The sequence below is a fragment of the Colius striatus genome, chromosome 1, assembly GCF_028858725.1.
Source record: "Colius striatus isolate bColStr4 chromosome 1, bColStr4.1.hap1, whole genome shotgun sequence".
Taxonomy (NCBI): Eukaryota; Metazoa; Chordata; class Aves; order Coliiformes; family Coliidae; genus Colius; species Colius striatus.
In genome coordinates this window covers 184185870-184203077 of record NC_084759.1, presented here as the reverse complement: position 1 = coordinate 184203077, position 17208 = coordinate 184185870, and the positions used below count along the sequence as shown (strand labels likewise).

General features: G+C 42.2%; 1 protein-coding gene across 1 annotated transcript; it reads right to left on the bottom strand.

The window, feature by feature from the left end:
• Window positions 1-5800: 5800 nt before the first annotated feature.
• LOC104562961 (hyaluronidase-1) lies at window positions 5801-17107 on the bottom strand. The gene is made up of 3 exons (XM_010209261.2): window positions 16190-17107; window positions 7736-7825; window positions 5801-6229 (listed from the first exon to the last, which is right to left on the bottom strand). Exons 1-3 carry the CDS (start codon window positions 17105-17107, stop codon window positions 5801-5803), a joined length of 1437 nt encoding a protein of 478 aa, XP_010207563.2.
• Window positions 17108-17208: the final 101 nt, after the last annotated feature.

Sequence of the window (17208 nt, the reverse complement as noted above, 5' to 3'; positions counted from 1 at the left end):
ATGTCTTCTTATTATGCATGACGTGCAATTCTAAGTCAAATTCTAGAACAAATGTTTTCAGTGCAAAACTGCAATTTTAAATTTAAGCAACACTTTTTTTAACCTTACCAAGGGATTTTAACGGAAGAAATGTACACCTGTGTATTTGTGCACAGCATTACAAATCCAATCTGATCTGAATTTTCATTTATTATCTCCTTTCCCCATAAGCAGTCTTGTCTGTGAGGGATATTAACACTTTTTTTTAGTAACACTATCGTTCTCATTTTTACAAAGCTACTGACACTAGCACAGAATACTGCATCTGTCAGAAGCTGATGAAACACAAAAATGTCAGAACGATCATGTTCAAGCAATGAAACTCTCATCTTCTTTCACCTTAAAGACCAGTGGCAAAAGGCAGCTTCAAAAAATGTGTTAAATATCTACATTCCAGAGTTGGGAACTTCCACGCAAGACTTACCTCCCCTGACATTGGCATGTGGCAATGTCCAAGGTCTGGGCTGGTCACTACAAGGAGCCCTTAGCTTTGGGGGAGCCCAGCAGGTGCTCTGGCATGGCAAGACCCCTTGTCCTTGGACTGAAGAGCTGTCCGCTGTCCCTCAGGGAGGCACAGAGGAGGGCAGAGGCTGCCAGGCACTGCTTCTCTGCCACACCGACCCCAGGGGATGAATTGAGTGAACCTCTGCCAACTATATACTTAAGCTGCTTACTCATGAATACTGTCTTGAGTCACAGTAATTAAGTGGAACAAAATGAGTCCCAGCCTTTCCATGCATTTATGAACTGCTCAGAACACACATTTTATCAAGTGCAGCACCCAGCAGTGGCAAAACAGGAAATAAGCACGTTTCCTTACATTTCAAAGTTTTGGAATGCTAAATCAGCAAGTTTGAGAAAGCTGGAAGCCCGTCAGTTGTGCTTCTGTTGGTATTGCTTATCCTCTGACAAGAAGCAGAGGAGTACTATAGCTTAGCATTTGGGAAGAGCAAAGATATGGGGCCTAAGTTGATTACCATCTTGAAGCCGAGGTAGTTCAAATGAAATGCAGCAAATTCGTGTTCCTATTATCTCCAGAAATCTATGCCCACTTCCCAGGTTCAGTTATGCTTTAAGAGGTGTTTCTAGGTAAGGACATCATTGTAAAGACTATAGCAGAGTTCACTGCTGCTTCAAACTCTCCATCCTCCAAATAATTCTACCACAGACAGAAACTGGATCATGTTTCTCCGAGGGGTGGACCATGCCAGCTGCCTGGGAGGACCAATAAAGTAACAAAAGGAAAAAAAAAAATAAAGAGAAAAATTGTCTTTTCTCTACCTTCCAGGTAGCTGGACTTTGCAATAAAGCCTATTCACTTGAATTTGATTTCGGGATTCAGACCTGGATTAAGTGAATTGATTAGTTAATCACTTATTTTGGAGACTAATACTAGTTTAATGGTAACAGAAAGGTCTTGACTATATTTCATGTTTCTCCACAAGAAAAAGAAACTAAATATAAGACATTAGGACATCAGCAAACCCTCCACCAGAGAGATGTTGAGTTTCCCAGTGAGCACAAAGCCTCAACAAAAGAAGTTAAGGGAGCAGAGGAGCCTTTGCCAGCTGATCCTGCAGGGTGGCACGTGCTCCATGGTCTTGTTGACCATCAGGCTTCAGCTAACCTTGCATGGTCCAGTCCTGCACTCACCCTGGTACAGGGCACTAATGCAGCACCATACTGTGACCCTTTTCTGGCAAATGACTCAGGCATAGTCACCTGTGGAGCTACAGGGATCAAGTGTGTCCTGACTCTGGTACTGGCTGGTGTAGTTAGTGGTCCCATATGGGAACACACAAGACGTGGGAGCCCTTAACAGGCATCTATGCAAACTCTGCCAGCGGGTCAGCAGCATGGCTGACTCCATCCCTGTTAGCTCTAGTTGTAAAGAACTTCCAGGGGCATTGTCTAATGATAAATCCTATTTTCTTTACAAAAGAAAGAGCTCTAACAAGCTGATATAGAAAAAATGTCAAACTACAGTTGCTTAGATATTTGGTTCCTTCTAATTATTAAGAATCCCCGACCAAATCCTGATTTCAGTCTTCTTCCTAAAACTACCTGGTGATTAGGTAGCAGAACTGGGCTCATGGTTCTTCACAGAACTATATTGACCAAAATCGAACCCTCATACACTGTTCTGTGTGAAGTGGTAATTGTCCCCATCCAGGGACAAAAGACCATGGTTAGACTTAAGTACCATAGACCCTGGAACTCCCTCCTGGAAGGACAAGGAGGGCTTAATTGCCGCTTATGGTCCTGGACAAAACAGACGAGGCTACTCAGCTTGGAGAAGAAAACGAAACTTAATTTAATACTCCTCCAACTAAAACATAACAAACAGAAATATCCAACACAAAAATAATACAGAGTAGGGCTAGTGATGGAAGTGATCAACTCTTTAAGATCACCTTTCCCCCACTCATTCTCTCTTCCCAGACTCAGAGCCCTGGGCTCGGTGTCATTACCTCCTCCCCCCATAAGCAGTGCTGGGGGCAGGGAATGGGGGTTGCAGTCAGTCCTTTCCTGATGTCTCTTGCTGCTTATCACACTCCTGAGGAGAAGTGCTCCTCATCAGCCCTCCCTTGCTCCAGCTTGGGGTCTGCCACTCCAATGAGACACTGCAGTTCCAGTTATTTCCTCTGGGTTGGGGTCCAAACTGCTCACTTCCTCTGACCTGTGGTCTTTAACTTTCACCCTCTCTGTCATAGGGTCTCCATCTCTCATTGCGGGTTGCAAGGGTGTCTCTGGCCTGACATCACTCCTCCTGTTCTTTCCTGACTACTGGGCGCACGTCGCCATCTCCATCTTGCCCTGCCTTTCAAATTCCCATTCTTAAATAGTGATGGCAGGCACCAGATTGGCCCAGCTGGGACAGAGATGGGTCTGAACCCCAGAGCCGAGGGAAAGTCCAATAACTCTTTACCGGGTCTGTACTGCAGCCCCCTGCCCCTGTTACCAAGAGAAAGTGGCTCCTCATAAACCCATGACAATAATCCAGGTTAAAGAGCCATTTGTCAAATTTACACCTGACATAACTGATAAAGCTGTATGGACTTTAATGGGGCTCTGACAGTGTACCCTCACAGAGAATATATGTCACAGACTGAATCAAGAATACTGCTACTGCACCAACAGCATTTATGTAGTTTGTATGGACTTCCCATTAAGCATCAAAACTGTAGCTGGTGAAGACCCTTTTGTCAGTTTAACTGAATTTATGATATCCAAATAAATTGTGTATATGTCACAACACAATTTATCCTTATAAGCCTAAAGAAACAATGGAAACACTTTGCAAAGCAACACATAATGTTTTAAGAACATATTTCACTGGCACAGTGCATGAGGATTACAGCATTTTCATATCACCTCTGGTTTTATAACACAAGAGAGCACTACACAAAGCAGGAGCATTCAGTTTAAAGACGTTCATACTGGTGAGAGGTACTTAGTAAACCTGGGCTAGTAGCTTGTATGCTCTCAAGACATTAAAGTATAAGTTCCCCTTGAAGCTTGGCAAACTGTGAATACAGAAGCTAAAGCAGAATATATATAAGCAATAAAAATATTTGAAGAGGTAAAAACCTTAGCTTCAATCTGAAGTTACAGTTTCTAACAGATGTTAGTTTTTCTGAACTTTAATGTTAATCTTTTCTCTACCAAAATGACAAAGTTTTTTATCTTTACTTTTGTTGTCATCCATTGCCATTACACACAAAAGGTCAGTGGTAAAGTTGTCCTATAACTTCTCAGCACAAGTCATTTCAGAGTGACTCACTATAGCTACAGAAAAGCCTCCATTTAACTAAATTCAGTCTCATTTCAGTGTCTAGATTTAACAGGGTCATCACAGCCTTAACATATCCACTGCAAGTCTCTTATGAGCTGAGTCTTTGGCTCAAGTGAATTTGAGCATCACAGTTCACAAACAGCTGTGAATCTGGTCCTGAGAAAACAAAGACAGGGTTTTTTTAGGGTTACCACATGGAAATGTTCAGAAATAACTGGAGGTTACAAAGAGCAGAGGACAATCCAGCATATTAGAATGCACGAAGACATGTTAATGTTTAAAGTAATTTAGGATGTAATCAAGAAAGGTGCCTGGCTAATGGCCATTTTCAGACTTCCTTGCTCAGTTGTGTATCCTCTCCACATAGCCTTGTTGATTGTAGCAAAACTCTTACAGGAACAGAGAACTGTAATATGATCAATGAAGTCTGGACACAAATGATTAACACAGACACTAGGTAGGGTGAAAGAAAAAAAAAGTCTTAGATCCACACATGGAGTTCTTATTAATTTCTGTGTGCTTGCTCTGCAAATATACTCAGTTCAATGCCTCATACAACACCCTCAAAAGAAAACCATTTTTGTATCTTCCCTAAGTCAGAGTGATGCAGGGAATTCTTTGGGTTTGTCTTAAATTCAGTTAAGGCATTCATTGTTTTTTACATTGGCAGGCTATCTGGAAGACAGATAGGTCTATGATGAAATACTTTTCCTTACACATGCACATGGACCAATGAATAGCTGCAAACAGACACTGCACAGCATGACAGGATGGCATGTTATGGATGCTAAATCAACTGGTGATCGGTAGCTCATTAAGCTATACCATTTCCATAGAGGTCCTTATCTGAAGGTGGAAGCTGCAAGCAAAAATGTTGCCAGTGAGTAGAGTTCATCATCTTCTCCTCCCACAGACCAGTGGTGGATCTGTCAGTTTGTTCCCATTTCCCAGGAGGGGACAGTCAGCTTGGGTGAGTGGTTGCTCCAGAGAGGCTGGAGAGCAGAGTTACAGCATCCATGTAATTACCAGAGCAGAAAACAGAGCAGCCCCATGACAGCAGCCCCATGATAGCAGCAATGCCACGCAGCAGGGCTGCCCACCTCCCATGGGCTGAGACAAAAGGAGGAGCATTCTCCCACTGCCTACTCAGACAGGAGCGTTGTGGGTGTCTGGCTAACACTCTCAGAGCTCAGGAGCCCTTCACCTAAACCCACACACATTCTGCCAGTTGGCTGCCACGGTGGGCAGATGAATATTTGACCCAACGACTGGCAATTGCAGAGATTTTCAGTCAAACAGTACCTTTGAAACTGGTGGCACAAAACTACCATTGGAAATACTGATATCTTTAGAAGTAATAAGAATGAAATTAGGCCGTCAAATATTGCAATATACTTTTCTTTTTTAAATTGTGTGCTGATGTCTGACTTGATACTCTTCACATTGTTTCTGCAGAAGCAGTAGGATTGGTGAACTGCAGTGGATATGGCTCTGAGCACAGTGCTGCCACTCACACAAAGTGTCATATGTCATCAGCAAGAGCTGTAGCAAACTGTTTGTGATTCCTGTTTCACATAAAGACTTTCTTCATCACCGTATGTTAAATCATCCAGTCCTGAAACAAAGAGGCTCTAAATCTTTTTTTAAGCTTCTACATGGGTGTACAAGTACTATACAAGTTTATTCAACTTTTTTGCTCAGGTAAAGCTTCCACTGTCACAGTAGAAGTTTCATCTGTTGAACATATGATTGAAATATAAGTTAAGAGTAAGGGAGCTGGTAAAAAAGAGGAGGCTGCTTTCAAGATGTTTAATATATGAAGCAGTTCCAGGAGTGAGAGACAAAGTAAACAGAATAAAACAATTTAATCAACGACACCTTTTCACTGTGTAATAAAAACTTACAGAAAGGAACAGAGCTTTTAGTGGCACCATTTCTTATTTCCTTGCACTTCCTCAGAGGACTTTAGTGTGCAATACAAAGCAGAAGCAGCTGCATGGCTCCCAAGAGGAAGACATAAAGCTTTTGTTTTCTTGCTCTGCTGAACATAACGTGAACCCAGTGCTCCACTAGCCTTTGGTCAGGTATTTCACAAAATATCCCCGTCCAGCCCTCATAACACTGACACATGAATCTCTGCCTCATGACCTCAATATTCTCCAGGCTGGGCTCACCAGTCACCTGGAATCTGGGGCCCTTGACTGAGTGATGGGCTTGGATCTTAAAATTGGTGGGTGACAAATGGAGGTAAGCAGAAGAGTCACTGTTTTTGCGGATGCATCTTCCATTCTTCTTGCACAGGACTTTGCTGCAGAGTTTGGCTGCTGAGGTCACGTTAATGACATAATGTCCTAAGGGTCCATCAATGTACCGTTTCACAGTCGAACAGCTTTCCTGTAGATAATAAAACACCATGATACTTTTCACAGTAGCTAGCATTATGTCCAGATTTATTGTATTTACAAAGATGCTAGTACAAAACTGTTCTTGGATAAAGTAACCTTCTGAGATATATCTTATTGGATGTACATACTGGAGCAATCTATTAGGCTTAAGTGATCTTACTTCCATGGTTTAGATTAGCAAAATATTTACCTCTACTATATTGCCTGTTTAGATGCTTGGTAGAAACATAGAGACTAAGGAGGAGGCCTACTAACCTTGAAGGAAAGTTTATATACTAATCTCAGACTAACTAGTTCCTTAAATAAAGATTTCTGGTAACTGCTTACAAGGACCAGCACATTGGACTAATAGGTTTTAAAGCACATAATGAATCCTGCATCTGGGAAGGAACAACCCCATGCACCAGTACAGGCTGGGGGTCGAACTGCTGAAGAGCAGCTCTGCAGAGAGACCTGGGAGTCCTGATTGATAATAAGCTAAATATGAGCCAGCAATGTGCCCTCGTGGCCAAGAAGGCCAATGGCATCCTGGGATGCATCAAGAAGAGTGTGGCCAGCAGGTCAAGGGAGGTTCTTCTCCCCCTCTACTCTGCCCTGGTGACACCTCATCTGGAGTCCTGTGTCCAGTTCTGGGCTCTTCAGCTCAAGAGGGACAGGGAAGTGCTGGAGAGAGTCCAGCACAGGGCCACCAACATGATCAGGGGACTGGAACATCTTTCATACGAGGAAAGGCTGCGGGAACTGGGGCTGTTTAGTCTGGAGAAGAGGAGATTTGAGGGGAGATCTTATTAACATTTACAAATATCTAAAGGGTGCGTGTCAGGAGGTTGGGACATCCCTCTTTTTTATAGTAGCTAGCAAGAGAACAAGGGGTAATGGGATGAAGCTGGAACACAAAAAGTTCCATTTAAACTTTAGAAAAAACTATTTCACTGTGAGGGTGACGGAGCCCTGGCACAGGCTGCCCAGAAGAGTTATGATTCTACGATTCTATGATTCTAATCTCCGCTTTGGTCATGATCTCTCCAACTTCTTCAGTTTACAAGGAGCCACATCATTTTCAGAAACCAGCACAGAAGTTGGTACAGATGTGGTTAAATTTCCTCTTGTTCTGCCCACATCAGTGGTGCTTTGCCAGAGACTTCAAAATTGGAGAGCAGACTGCATGAAAAGCAGAGTGGACACCAAAGCTGAGTCACGGTTTAGGAGCAGGGGTTGGCCTGCCATGCATCTTGTCAAAGTCCAGTGCAGCCTCCTGCCTTTTCCATCACTTTATGAAGGATTATTTGTGAAAGCTAGAAGAACCTGGGAGGAGAAACTGGGCATTTTCTTGTGTTAACAAAATGTATAGAGCTAATGAGATGTGAAAGTAGTACAGAGCCATAGTCCTCAGTCATTGGCTGATGGTTTCAGTAGACAGGTGCTACAGAGGGTGTGGTGACAGAGAAGTGGTATTGAGGTGATATCTAAATACCAATAAACCAACGTGACCTACCTTTGAGCTGGCATATTGCATACTGCCCCACAGAACAACTCCAGCTGCTCCCAGGGCCGCACTTTCACCAATGGTATTGATCAGATCCACCTGAAAAAGGCCAAAACCAGACATCAGAAAACCAATGTGTCATGATTTAGGCACATCCAGGGACAAAAGACCACAATTACATTTAAGTACCACAGACCCTGGAACTCCCAAATGACAGGAAGGGCTTAATTGCCACTTATGGTCCCAGACAAAACAGACCAGGCTACTCAGCTTGGGGAAGAAAATGAGACTTAACTTAATCTACCTCCAATTAAAACATAACAAACAGAAATATCCAACGGAAAGACAATACAGAGTAGGGTGAATGATGGAAGTGCAACCAGCTCTTTAAAATCACCTTTCCCTCACCCCCTCTCTCTTCCTGGGCTCAGTGCCCTGAGCCTGGTATCATTACCTTCTGCCCCCACAAGAAGTGCCAGGACAGGGAATGGGGGGGGGGGGTGCAGTCAGTCCTTTCCTGATGTCTCTTGCTGCTTATCACACTCCCTGAGAAGTGCTCTTCGCCAGCCCTCCCTTGCTCCAGCTCAGGGTCTCCCACACACCAGGCAGCCCTGCACGGGACACTCCAACAGGATGCTGCAACCCCAGTTCATCTTCTCCAGGCTGGGGTCTAAACTGCTTGCTCCCTCTGACCTGCAGTCTCCAGCTCTCATCCCCTCTGTCACAGGGTCTCTACTTCTTGTTGTGAGCTGCAAGGAGGTGTCTGGTCCAGCATCGCTCCTTCTGTCTTCTCCTGGCTGAGGGGTCCGCATGGTCATCTCTATTCAAATTCTTGTCCTTAAATAGTGATGACAGAAGTACCAGATTGGCCTGGCCGGGCTGGAGGTGGGTCCGAACCCAAGAGTCAGGGGAAAGTCCAAGAACTCTTTACTGGGCCTGCACTGCAGCCACTCCGCCTGTTACCAAGCAAAAGCAGCTCCTCACAAAACCATGACACAAAGATACAAAAGTAGAAGTAGAAAAGTGCTAGGATATGGAATTTTTTCCCCTCAGAGGAGACACTGATCCTACAGTATGTTCTTCACAATAAAATCTCTTTTCAGTTTAGAAAGCTCTTATGTGTACCTCCAAAGGTTTGCATAGGTTGTGTTCATGAATATGACTACTAAATAATGAATTCATTATAGTTTATTCACAAAGTGTTCTCCAATCAAACTGCTGGAGTGAGAATTGAATCATCTATTTTATCTACCAGTCTTTGAATGATTACCATATCTACCTAGGTACCATTTTTGGCAGGTGATGATAAGTATGACTACACATCATCCCTACAGTGCCTAATTGCAGGTTATGGATTTAGGCAGGAGTCTAAATCATGCTGCTTTATCCATGCCCAGTACAGTTAAAGAGCTGCTGTTCCTAACAATGTGAGTATCATTACTCAGGGAAATATATTTCATATATATATATGAAAAAGGAGCCTCTCCCAGTGCTTCATAGTGCCACATGGAAAAAAAGCCCCAAAGCACACACATTTGCATACTGACTTAACAATGTCCACATTTAGAGCTGCAGCAATAAGCAGTTGTGTTGTAGTGACAGCAGTAGCATAGCTCTACCAGAGCACAGGAGTTAGCAACATAGCAACATGCTTTGCAAGTGTCTGAAGGGCATAGAATCACAGAATCATAGAATGATAGGATTGGAAGGGACCTTTAGAGATCATCTAGTCCAACTCCCTGATGAAGAAACAGAAAATTCTTTTTAAAAGAGAGAGGTAAGAGCTAGGAATGAGTTTGATCCATAAGTAAAGGTTGCATAAAACAATGCAGGAAAACCTGCAGAAGTCTAAAAGAGCAGAGCTTGCCAAGTGGCTCTTAGTGTAAGGTTCAGAATAATATAAAATACAATTGATGATACCTGAAGTTGATGTTGCTGCTCATCATCCAAGCAGTCTTTTTGAGCATGTCATTGCTCTCAAAAATGTATAGTCCTCTGCTAGTTTTATAAAAGGACAGTTATGTGGGCTATAGGTGTTACTTTCACGTGGGAAATGGTGGCAGGGATGGGGTTTCTGTAGGAATTAATTTATCAGTTAAAAAAAAAGGTATGTGAACTAAAGATCAAAATATCAAATGCTAAGAAAATGTGAAATACACAGACTTACAGAATCTTAAGGGTTGGAAGGGACCCTGAAAGATCATCTAGTCCAACTCCCCCTGCCACAGCAGGACCACCTAGAGTAGGTCACGCAGGAACTCATCCAGGTGTGTTCTGAATGTCTCCAGAGAAGGAGACTCAATAACCCATCTGGGCAGCCTGTTCCAGTGCTCAGCCATCCTCATAGTAAAGAAATTCTTCCTTGTATTTCTTTGGACACAATATTCCAGATGCAATCTCATGAGAGCAAAGTAGATGAGTCAGCCACTCCCCCCAGTTTTAGTATCATCAGCAAACTTTCTGACAGTGCTATCTGTTCCCTCATCAAGGTTATTAATGAATAGATTGAACAGAACCAGTCCCAGCACTGACTCCTGAGGGACTCCACTAGATACAAGCCTCCAACTAGACCCTTCCCCATTGATCACAGCTCTCTGCCTTCTTCCCTTCAACTAGTTAACAAACCACCTCATTACTTTATCATCCAGTCCACAGTGTCTCAGTTTTGCTGTGAGGATGCTGTGGGAGATAGTATCAAATGCTTTACTGAAATCAAGATAAACCACATCCACTGCACTGCCACCATCTATCCACCTGGTTGTATCTTTATAAAAGGCTATCAGATTGGTCAAACATGACTTCCCTTTGGTAAAATCATGTTGACTGCTCCCAATGACTCTCTTGTCCTTTAAATGCCTGGAGACAGTACCCAGGATAAGTCGTTCCATCACCTTTCCAGGGATGGAGGTGAGGCTGACTGGTCTGTAGTTACCCAGCTCCTCCTTCTTGCCCTTTTTAAAGGTTGGAGTGACATTTGCTGTCCTCCAGTTCTCAGGCACCTCTCCTGTTTTCCATGACTTACTGAAGATGATGGAGGGTAGTTTAGCAATGACTTCTGCCAGTTTCCTCAGCACCTGCGGGTGCATGCCATCAGGGTCCATGGATTTATGCACATCCAGACTGCTCAACTGATCCTTAACCCAGTCCTCATCAACCAAATAAAAATCCTCCTTTAACCTGACTTCCTCTGGAGTCTGGGGCTCTTGAGGACAGTCTCCAGCACTACAGACAGAGGTCAAGAAGGCCTTCAGTAACTCTGCCTTCTCTATGTCCTCTATCACCAGGGCATCTGCCTCATTCGACAGTGGGCCTATATTGCCTCTGGCACTAGGTTTTTTCAGCAATGTATTTGAAGAAGCCATTCTTGTTATCCTTGACCTCCCTTGCAAGATATAACTCCAACAAGACTTCAGCTTTCCTAGTTGCCTCCCTACGTACAGCCTGACTTCTTGGAAATGAGAGTTCCTAGGCTTTCCTCATTTTATGAAGAATACCCAAATACAAAGGCTGGGCTGTGAATCTACATTAGCCATGTGATGGTTGAGTGATTTAGCACTAATACAGTTCAGATCTCATTTACAAATTAATGAAACATTTTCATACAACCAAATAAATAATCAATAGATACTTAGCATTGATGGATGAAGTAAGACCTGAGCAAACACCAAAATAAAGTTTTTGTAAGTAATATGCTTTAAGAGTTAGGATGCTTGACCAGGAGTCAGTATATCTCATTTTTATTCCCTCATATTCCACATCTTTCTTCCATTATATTTAGAAATCCTTTCTAAAGGATTCAGATCCACAAAGGGATTTTGGCACTCCATGTCTGTTTCATATGGATATAAAATAATCAAAATCAAGAGCATGATTCCTAAAGTTCACCTAGTCCTCTATGTGTGGGAAGCTCAAAGGCACTGATAGTTTCACAGCTGAAGTTCCTGAGGCACCTACGCTTCCACGTTCCCACACATGTAAAATCACCACCTTGCCAATGCTGAGAACTTCAGTAGGTTTCTCAGGCTAAGGCCAAAATCTGTCATTTGAATGAAAGACGTATTTCTCTAGGGATGCTTAAAAGCTTCTTATAGCACCTGCACTGGTGTTGGGTGATGGCAAAAACAGCAGCTCACTGCAAAAAAAAAGAAAAGTATGGGACGTCATTCAAACACTGTCCTTACATTTCCTCCTTTTGTATTCTTTAAAACAAAGGTCACATGATAAGAGCCCTCTCTAGGAGGAGAAAGAGTTATAAAGACATAGGCTGAATTTATCTCATTTCATCTATTCTTAAAAGATACATCATCTCCAAATAATCCTTCAGTGGGGGTTATCGTCACCTTGAGGTTAGACAATGTTTAACAATGTGCTGTTCCTCTTCCTGCTGCCATTTCACTTTGCACTAATTCAATAAAGATTCAAAGGAAAACAAAGAAACAAGTAGGAACCTGACTACATTTTATGAGGAATTCAGCTTAATAATTTGGTAACTTGCCCACAAGGAAAGAAGTAAGGTTTCTGACTGTCATTTCTAGGCATAGTTATTTTTACTGAATCGACTGATTCAAAAGCCATCAGCACCAAGAAGCTCTTTCCTGAGTAACTTACGAACGGGAAGTTGCATCCTCTCTGGTTTGGGGTGGTTTTTTTTGCTCTCTCATACACTTGTTCTTTTTTGTCTGGTGATTCTCTGACTTTTTCCTGGTGTTTAACACAGGGTGCTGGGCTCATCCTGAGCAGGCAGGGAAGACAATTGATCCAAGATCTCCTGTGCCAGAGGTAGGTGCTCTGACCATTAAATAGTCCTCTGACACAGGGTTAGAAAATAAAAGTTTCACCCACTATTTGGGTATTTTGAGGAAAGGAAGGATAACTGTCTCTCATAATGGCTGAGACCCACAGAGATAGGGAGATACCTCCATGAAACTCCAGGTGAGGCACAGGAGCTCCATCAAAAGCCTCAGACAAAGCAATCCTGATTTAGGGACTGAACATGGTGCAGCTCCTCACACAGCATGGTTCGGTGTTAGTGGGAGCTCACTGGCATGGCTCTGCTAAATGAGTGCAAGAAGTAACTCACATAGAAGAAAACATGCAGGATCAAAAAAAAAAGGTATCATTTAAAATGTAAGTATCTCAGTGTTTCTCTAGGTGAGGAATCTTATTTTACTCCTTGTATTAAACCCTCATCCATCCTTGTTAGAGGACTGTCCTGAAAAGGCAACTTTATCAGCTGCCATTTAGACATCATATTTCTCCAAGTTAAAAAGAAGTCAACAAAGCCTCTTCTCTTCTCATGCTTGCTCTCATTCAAGCTTTTGGGGGCAGTGTGCTACAATCAAAGATCCTCAAGATTATATTGGGCTATCTCCAAGTCGACAGCTGATTTGGCAGAGAGAAGGAAAATCTAGTTTCTGTCAATGCTTCTTCGTAGTTTGATCAGCCAAGCCACTGCATTGGACTAAAAAAATAGGAAGTGGGCTAAGCTGTTTTGTTTTTAGAGCTTGAGAGGAAACAGGGCAGTCAGTTCTAGTTACATGCTGAGAAAGAAAAACAATTACATCTGTAACCTTTCCTTTAAATTTTGAACAGTCCTAGTGACAGACATGCCTTTCCTGTATACAAGATCAGTAGTGCAAGCCTAGTGTAGTTGCGGGGAATAGTCTCTGTACACATGAACACCTGGTCATCAGAGAAGACTATCTGTAGGTGAATGTGATAACTGTTATGCATTATTCATCACTTGTGAGTTGTTATCCTGCTTCATTAATGACTTCATCAATCTAGTCAGGAAGCACAGATGCTAACGTGTAACTTCCCTCTCCCACACACTTTGTAGGGAATTGTCAAGGCAGATAGTTTCTAAATACCCTACAGATGGCAAACTCCTATAAACATTTCCAGCAAGTACAGAAACCTTTCATAATGATTTGGATCTCAATTCAGAAGTTATAAAATGTTTCCAAGGAAAAAAGAAAGATTAATTTCTTAAATATCTTATGCACAACTCACTTGATTTCCAGGTACCATCAGGGTAAAAGATACAGGACACATAGCTACAACATCCATCTGAGACCTGTGTCTTTTGTCTTCCTGAAGGTCTGCTAGACCTGTGTCTCTCCCTCACTGACTCTGACTCACAATCATTCTTTCTATTTTCTTCCATTGTGATATTTACCATATTTTTCATACTGTATAAAGAAGGTTTTACACATGAGGCTTGAATGTGTTAGCAATTATTTCTGTTGGACCAGAATGTCACAGTTCTTGCCCAACTTGGTAGAGCAGGACAGTGGTTCTCTTAGCCCAGTCCCTGTCAGAGCCTAGCTATCTATTAGCATGCTATCCAAATTGTCAACGGCCATTTAGCCTGAATGTCATTGCACTACACTGGTTTGTTTCCTTGTCACATTCATGCATATTATTGCTGGAGCTCAGAAGTTTCATGCTTTGTTTGTAGGTTTGTGAGCAATCACAATAGGATGTCACTGGTCAAATGAGAAGCTCCAGTCTAGTCTAAAATCTGAATACACAAACCCATATTTAAAATAGCCTTTTGGCTTTGGGGCTACAAAGGAAAACAAAAAATTATTTTCCTGATCATTCCTATTTAGTTTTCTGAAGGGCCACCCTACAAGTTCCCAGCAGTCCCCAAGCTGTTCACATAGATGATGTGTATAGCCTGGAAACAGGTCAGGCCCTGTCTCCATGGCCGCTGGCAAATCTGAGTACTGTCCTTATTAGGAAACAGGTAGTTGAGCACAACCTAAAGATGTTTCCATGGCTCTGCAGGGACCTTCCCTGTCTTTAGAGTCATAGAGTGATCTTTAAAGCATCCAAAAGTAAACAGCTACATGCAATTGAAAAGCAGGCCAGTGAATTAAACAGTATAACTTAAGAGGAATATCACTCCAAATTACCACTGTACCATTAAGAAAATAGCTTAAGGTAAAATAACTTCATAACACCACAGATTTTGCACTCACACATAACTCTTCATGTTATTCAAGAGCATATTACTCTTCATGGCTTTCAGTAACATTTGTGGTATTTTAATATTGGTCAAGGGACTAATTTATATTATAACATTGTGTTATTCCAGCTTGTATTTGAAGAATATCGTTTTATTTTAATATCTGAGTTTTTCAACAAAGGTGTCTGGGTGAAATCCTGCCTTTAGTGACCCCAATGGCTCCTTGCCTTCAGTGAAGCCCAGCCTTGCCTACGTACCTGTGATTTCTGAGTTAGATAGGACCTACAGTTTCCAAATCACACAGAAAACATCTCCAAAGAGTCTCTGGTTGCTAAAAATGAGACAGAGTAAATTAATAATTGCTTCTATTTACCATTTCTGGGGACAGCCTGAAACAATTCTCAGGCTCCCAAGGCTCCACTGCACTTCCTCATCTCCAGCTCTAGGCTGAAGCTACATGCAGTCTGTGGTTTGCTGGACTGACCCTTGCCTTTTCCCTTGACCCTTCTCTCCTTTTTGCCGTTCTCGTTTGGATCAAGAACTTGTGTCTGGGAGCAGCAGCAAGCAAGCTCTCACGCAGCTCTTCATAAACCTAAGGGAGGGAGCACCCTCAGACACCCTTAGCTGTCAAGGGGTTGTATACATGAGATCCCTGCCCCAGATTTCCTCCCCTCTTATGGAATTAGTAGCTATTGGACAACCACTAGAGAAATTAATAATTATCTGTGCTTCTGCATTGTGTGCAGAAACAAAGTCAGAACCACAATTGTCATGGCATATCCAGAAAGTCTGGCATTTGTACACATGTATTTTACCATCAATGTTGTAACTCCTAGATATTTATTGCACTTGCTCATTGGTTGAAGTAACATTGCATGACCAAAAAACTTGATTTCTTTTTAAAAGGAATCCACTGTGTCAGCAACAAATGTTGGATCAGGAAGATATTTGAATATATCATATTTCTGAAAAGTGAGAGAGCCAACACTCATCATGCAGGAGTTAGGAACTCTGGGCCAGATTAGTTTACTTGTCTGGTTGATTTCTATACTGCACGAATTTACATTTGGCTAAAGAAACAAAAAATCCCTGAGGCTACTTTCTCATAAAAGTTTGTCTTTCCATTACACTAATTAGTTTCAAACTTCACAGAAAATTTGTCAAGTTTATTTCACAAGCTGTCCTGAAGAATTAAAATATCAGAATGAATTACTTCCTTAAGGAAATTATTTCTTTGTACTTTCTTTCTAAAATTACCCTCATTAAAAATATACAGTGTAATCCTACAGAAACAGACCAAAGCACTGCAATATTAACTCTTGAAAGGTGTAGAGTTTTGTACCATGGCTACAGTATTTCTTTTTAGAGTGTCTGCCTTAAGTATCAAAAACAAATACCTAAGTGCTTTTATACAAGGAAAACTCCTAGAAAGTATTTTTTTCTAAGAGGCCTTTTCTAATCTAAATTTCTAAAGAATTCTGTCTGCTTACCTCTGTTAATACATGAAAAGTATAGGCATAAAATGGTCTGGAGTAAACAAACACTGGCAAAACGTAGTCTTTTCTAGCAATTGAGGCAACACGTATTGCCTCCTTAACCCTATAGTGAACAAATTTTAGTGCATTTGGACTTGACTTCAGTATATAATCCAGGTATATAGAAGGGTAGAGAGCAGTGCTTTCCTTCCACAGCCAAAGCAGGAGGTCATTGCGGGAAGACTCGATGGCTGGGCATTTCCCCGTGTACGTTTGGGGTTGTTCTTTGTAATCATAATTGTAGCAGTCTGGGTAAAGATAGTAACCCCACAAACCATTTGGTCTCATACGCTCCGCCAAAAGGATAGTGTTGTTCATAAAACTCTTGCCAGCATTTTCAAATTCCTCTTTAGCCACTTTCCTAATTTTATCCTCTGACCACTGAGGATGCCGTCTCCTAACCATCTCAAGAGATTTATTTCTGTAAATGCTTTTATTGCCCCAGTTCCTATCCCACTGGGGCCTCCAGTTTTCCCAGTCAATGACTGCAAGTCCCTGAAATTTCTTCATGGGTATGCAGTAGTCAATGTCTGACTTTGCCTTATTAAGGTGTTTGATAAGACTTTCATTCTGGGGCACCCCTCCATTGACAGGATCTCCATTATCTGAGTAGTAGGGATAGTATCCCAAATGAGTGTGATAGAAGATGGTCACAGTGGACCCACTCAAAGTCTCATTGGTGTTGGATGCAATGTCAAAAACACTGAGGTCCAGGTCCACCTTGTAGCGCAGCCTGCACTGCTCGGTTGGCGCATTCCAAACCACCACAAAAGGCTTGTGCAGAACCAGAGGGGCCCGTGTTGGTTTTGGCAGCTGAGCATCAACCATCATAAGCAGCACCATCACTGCTAAGCCTTTCACCCAAGCACCCATGGGATGGGTTTGCTCTGGGAAATTGTTATGATGTGTCCTTGAAAACAAAAACAAGAGAAGATATATTAGGAGGGCAATAGCCACCTTGGAGGCAAATAGGA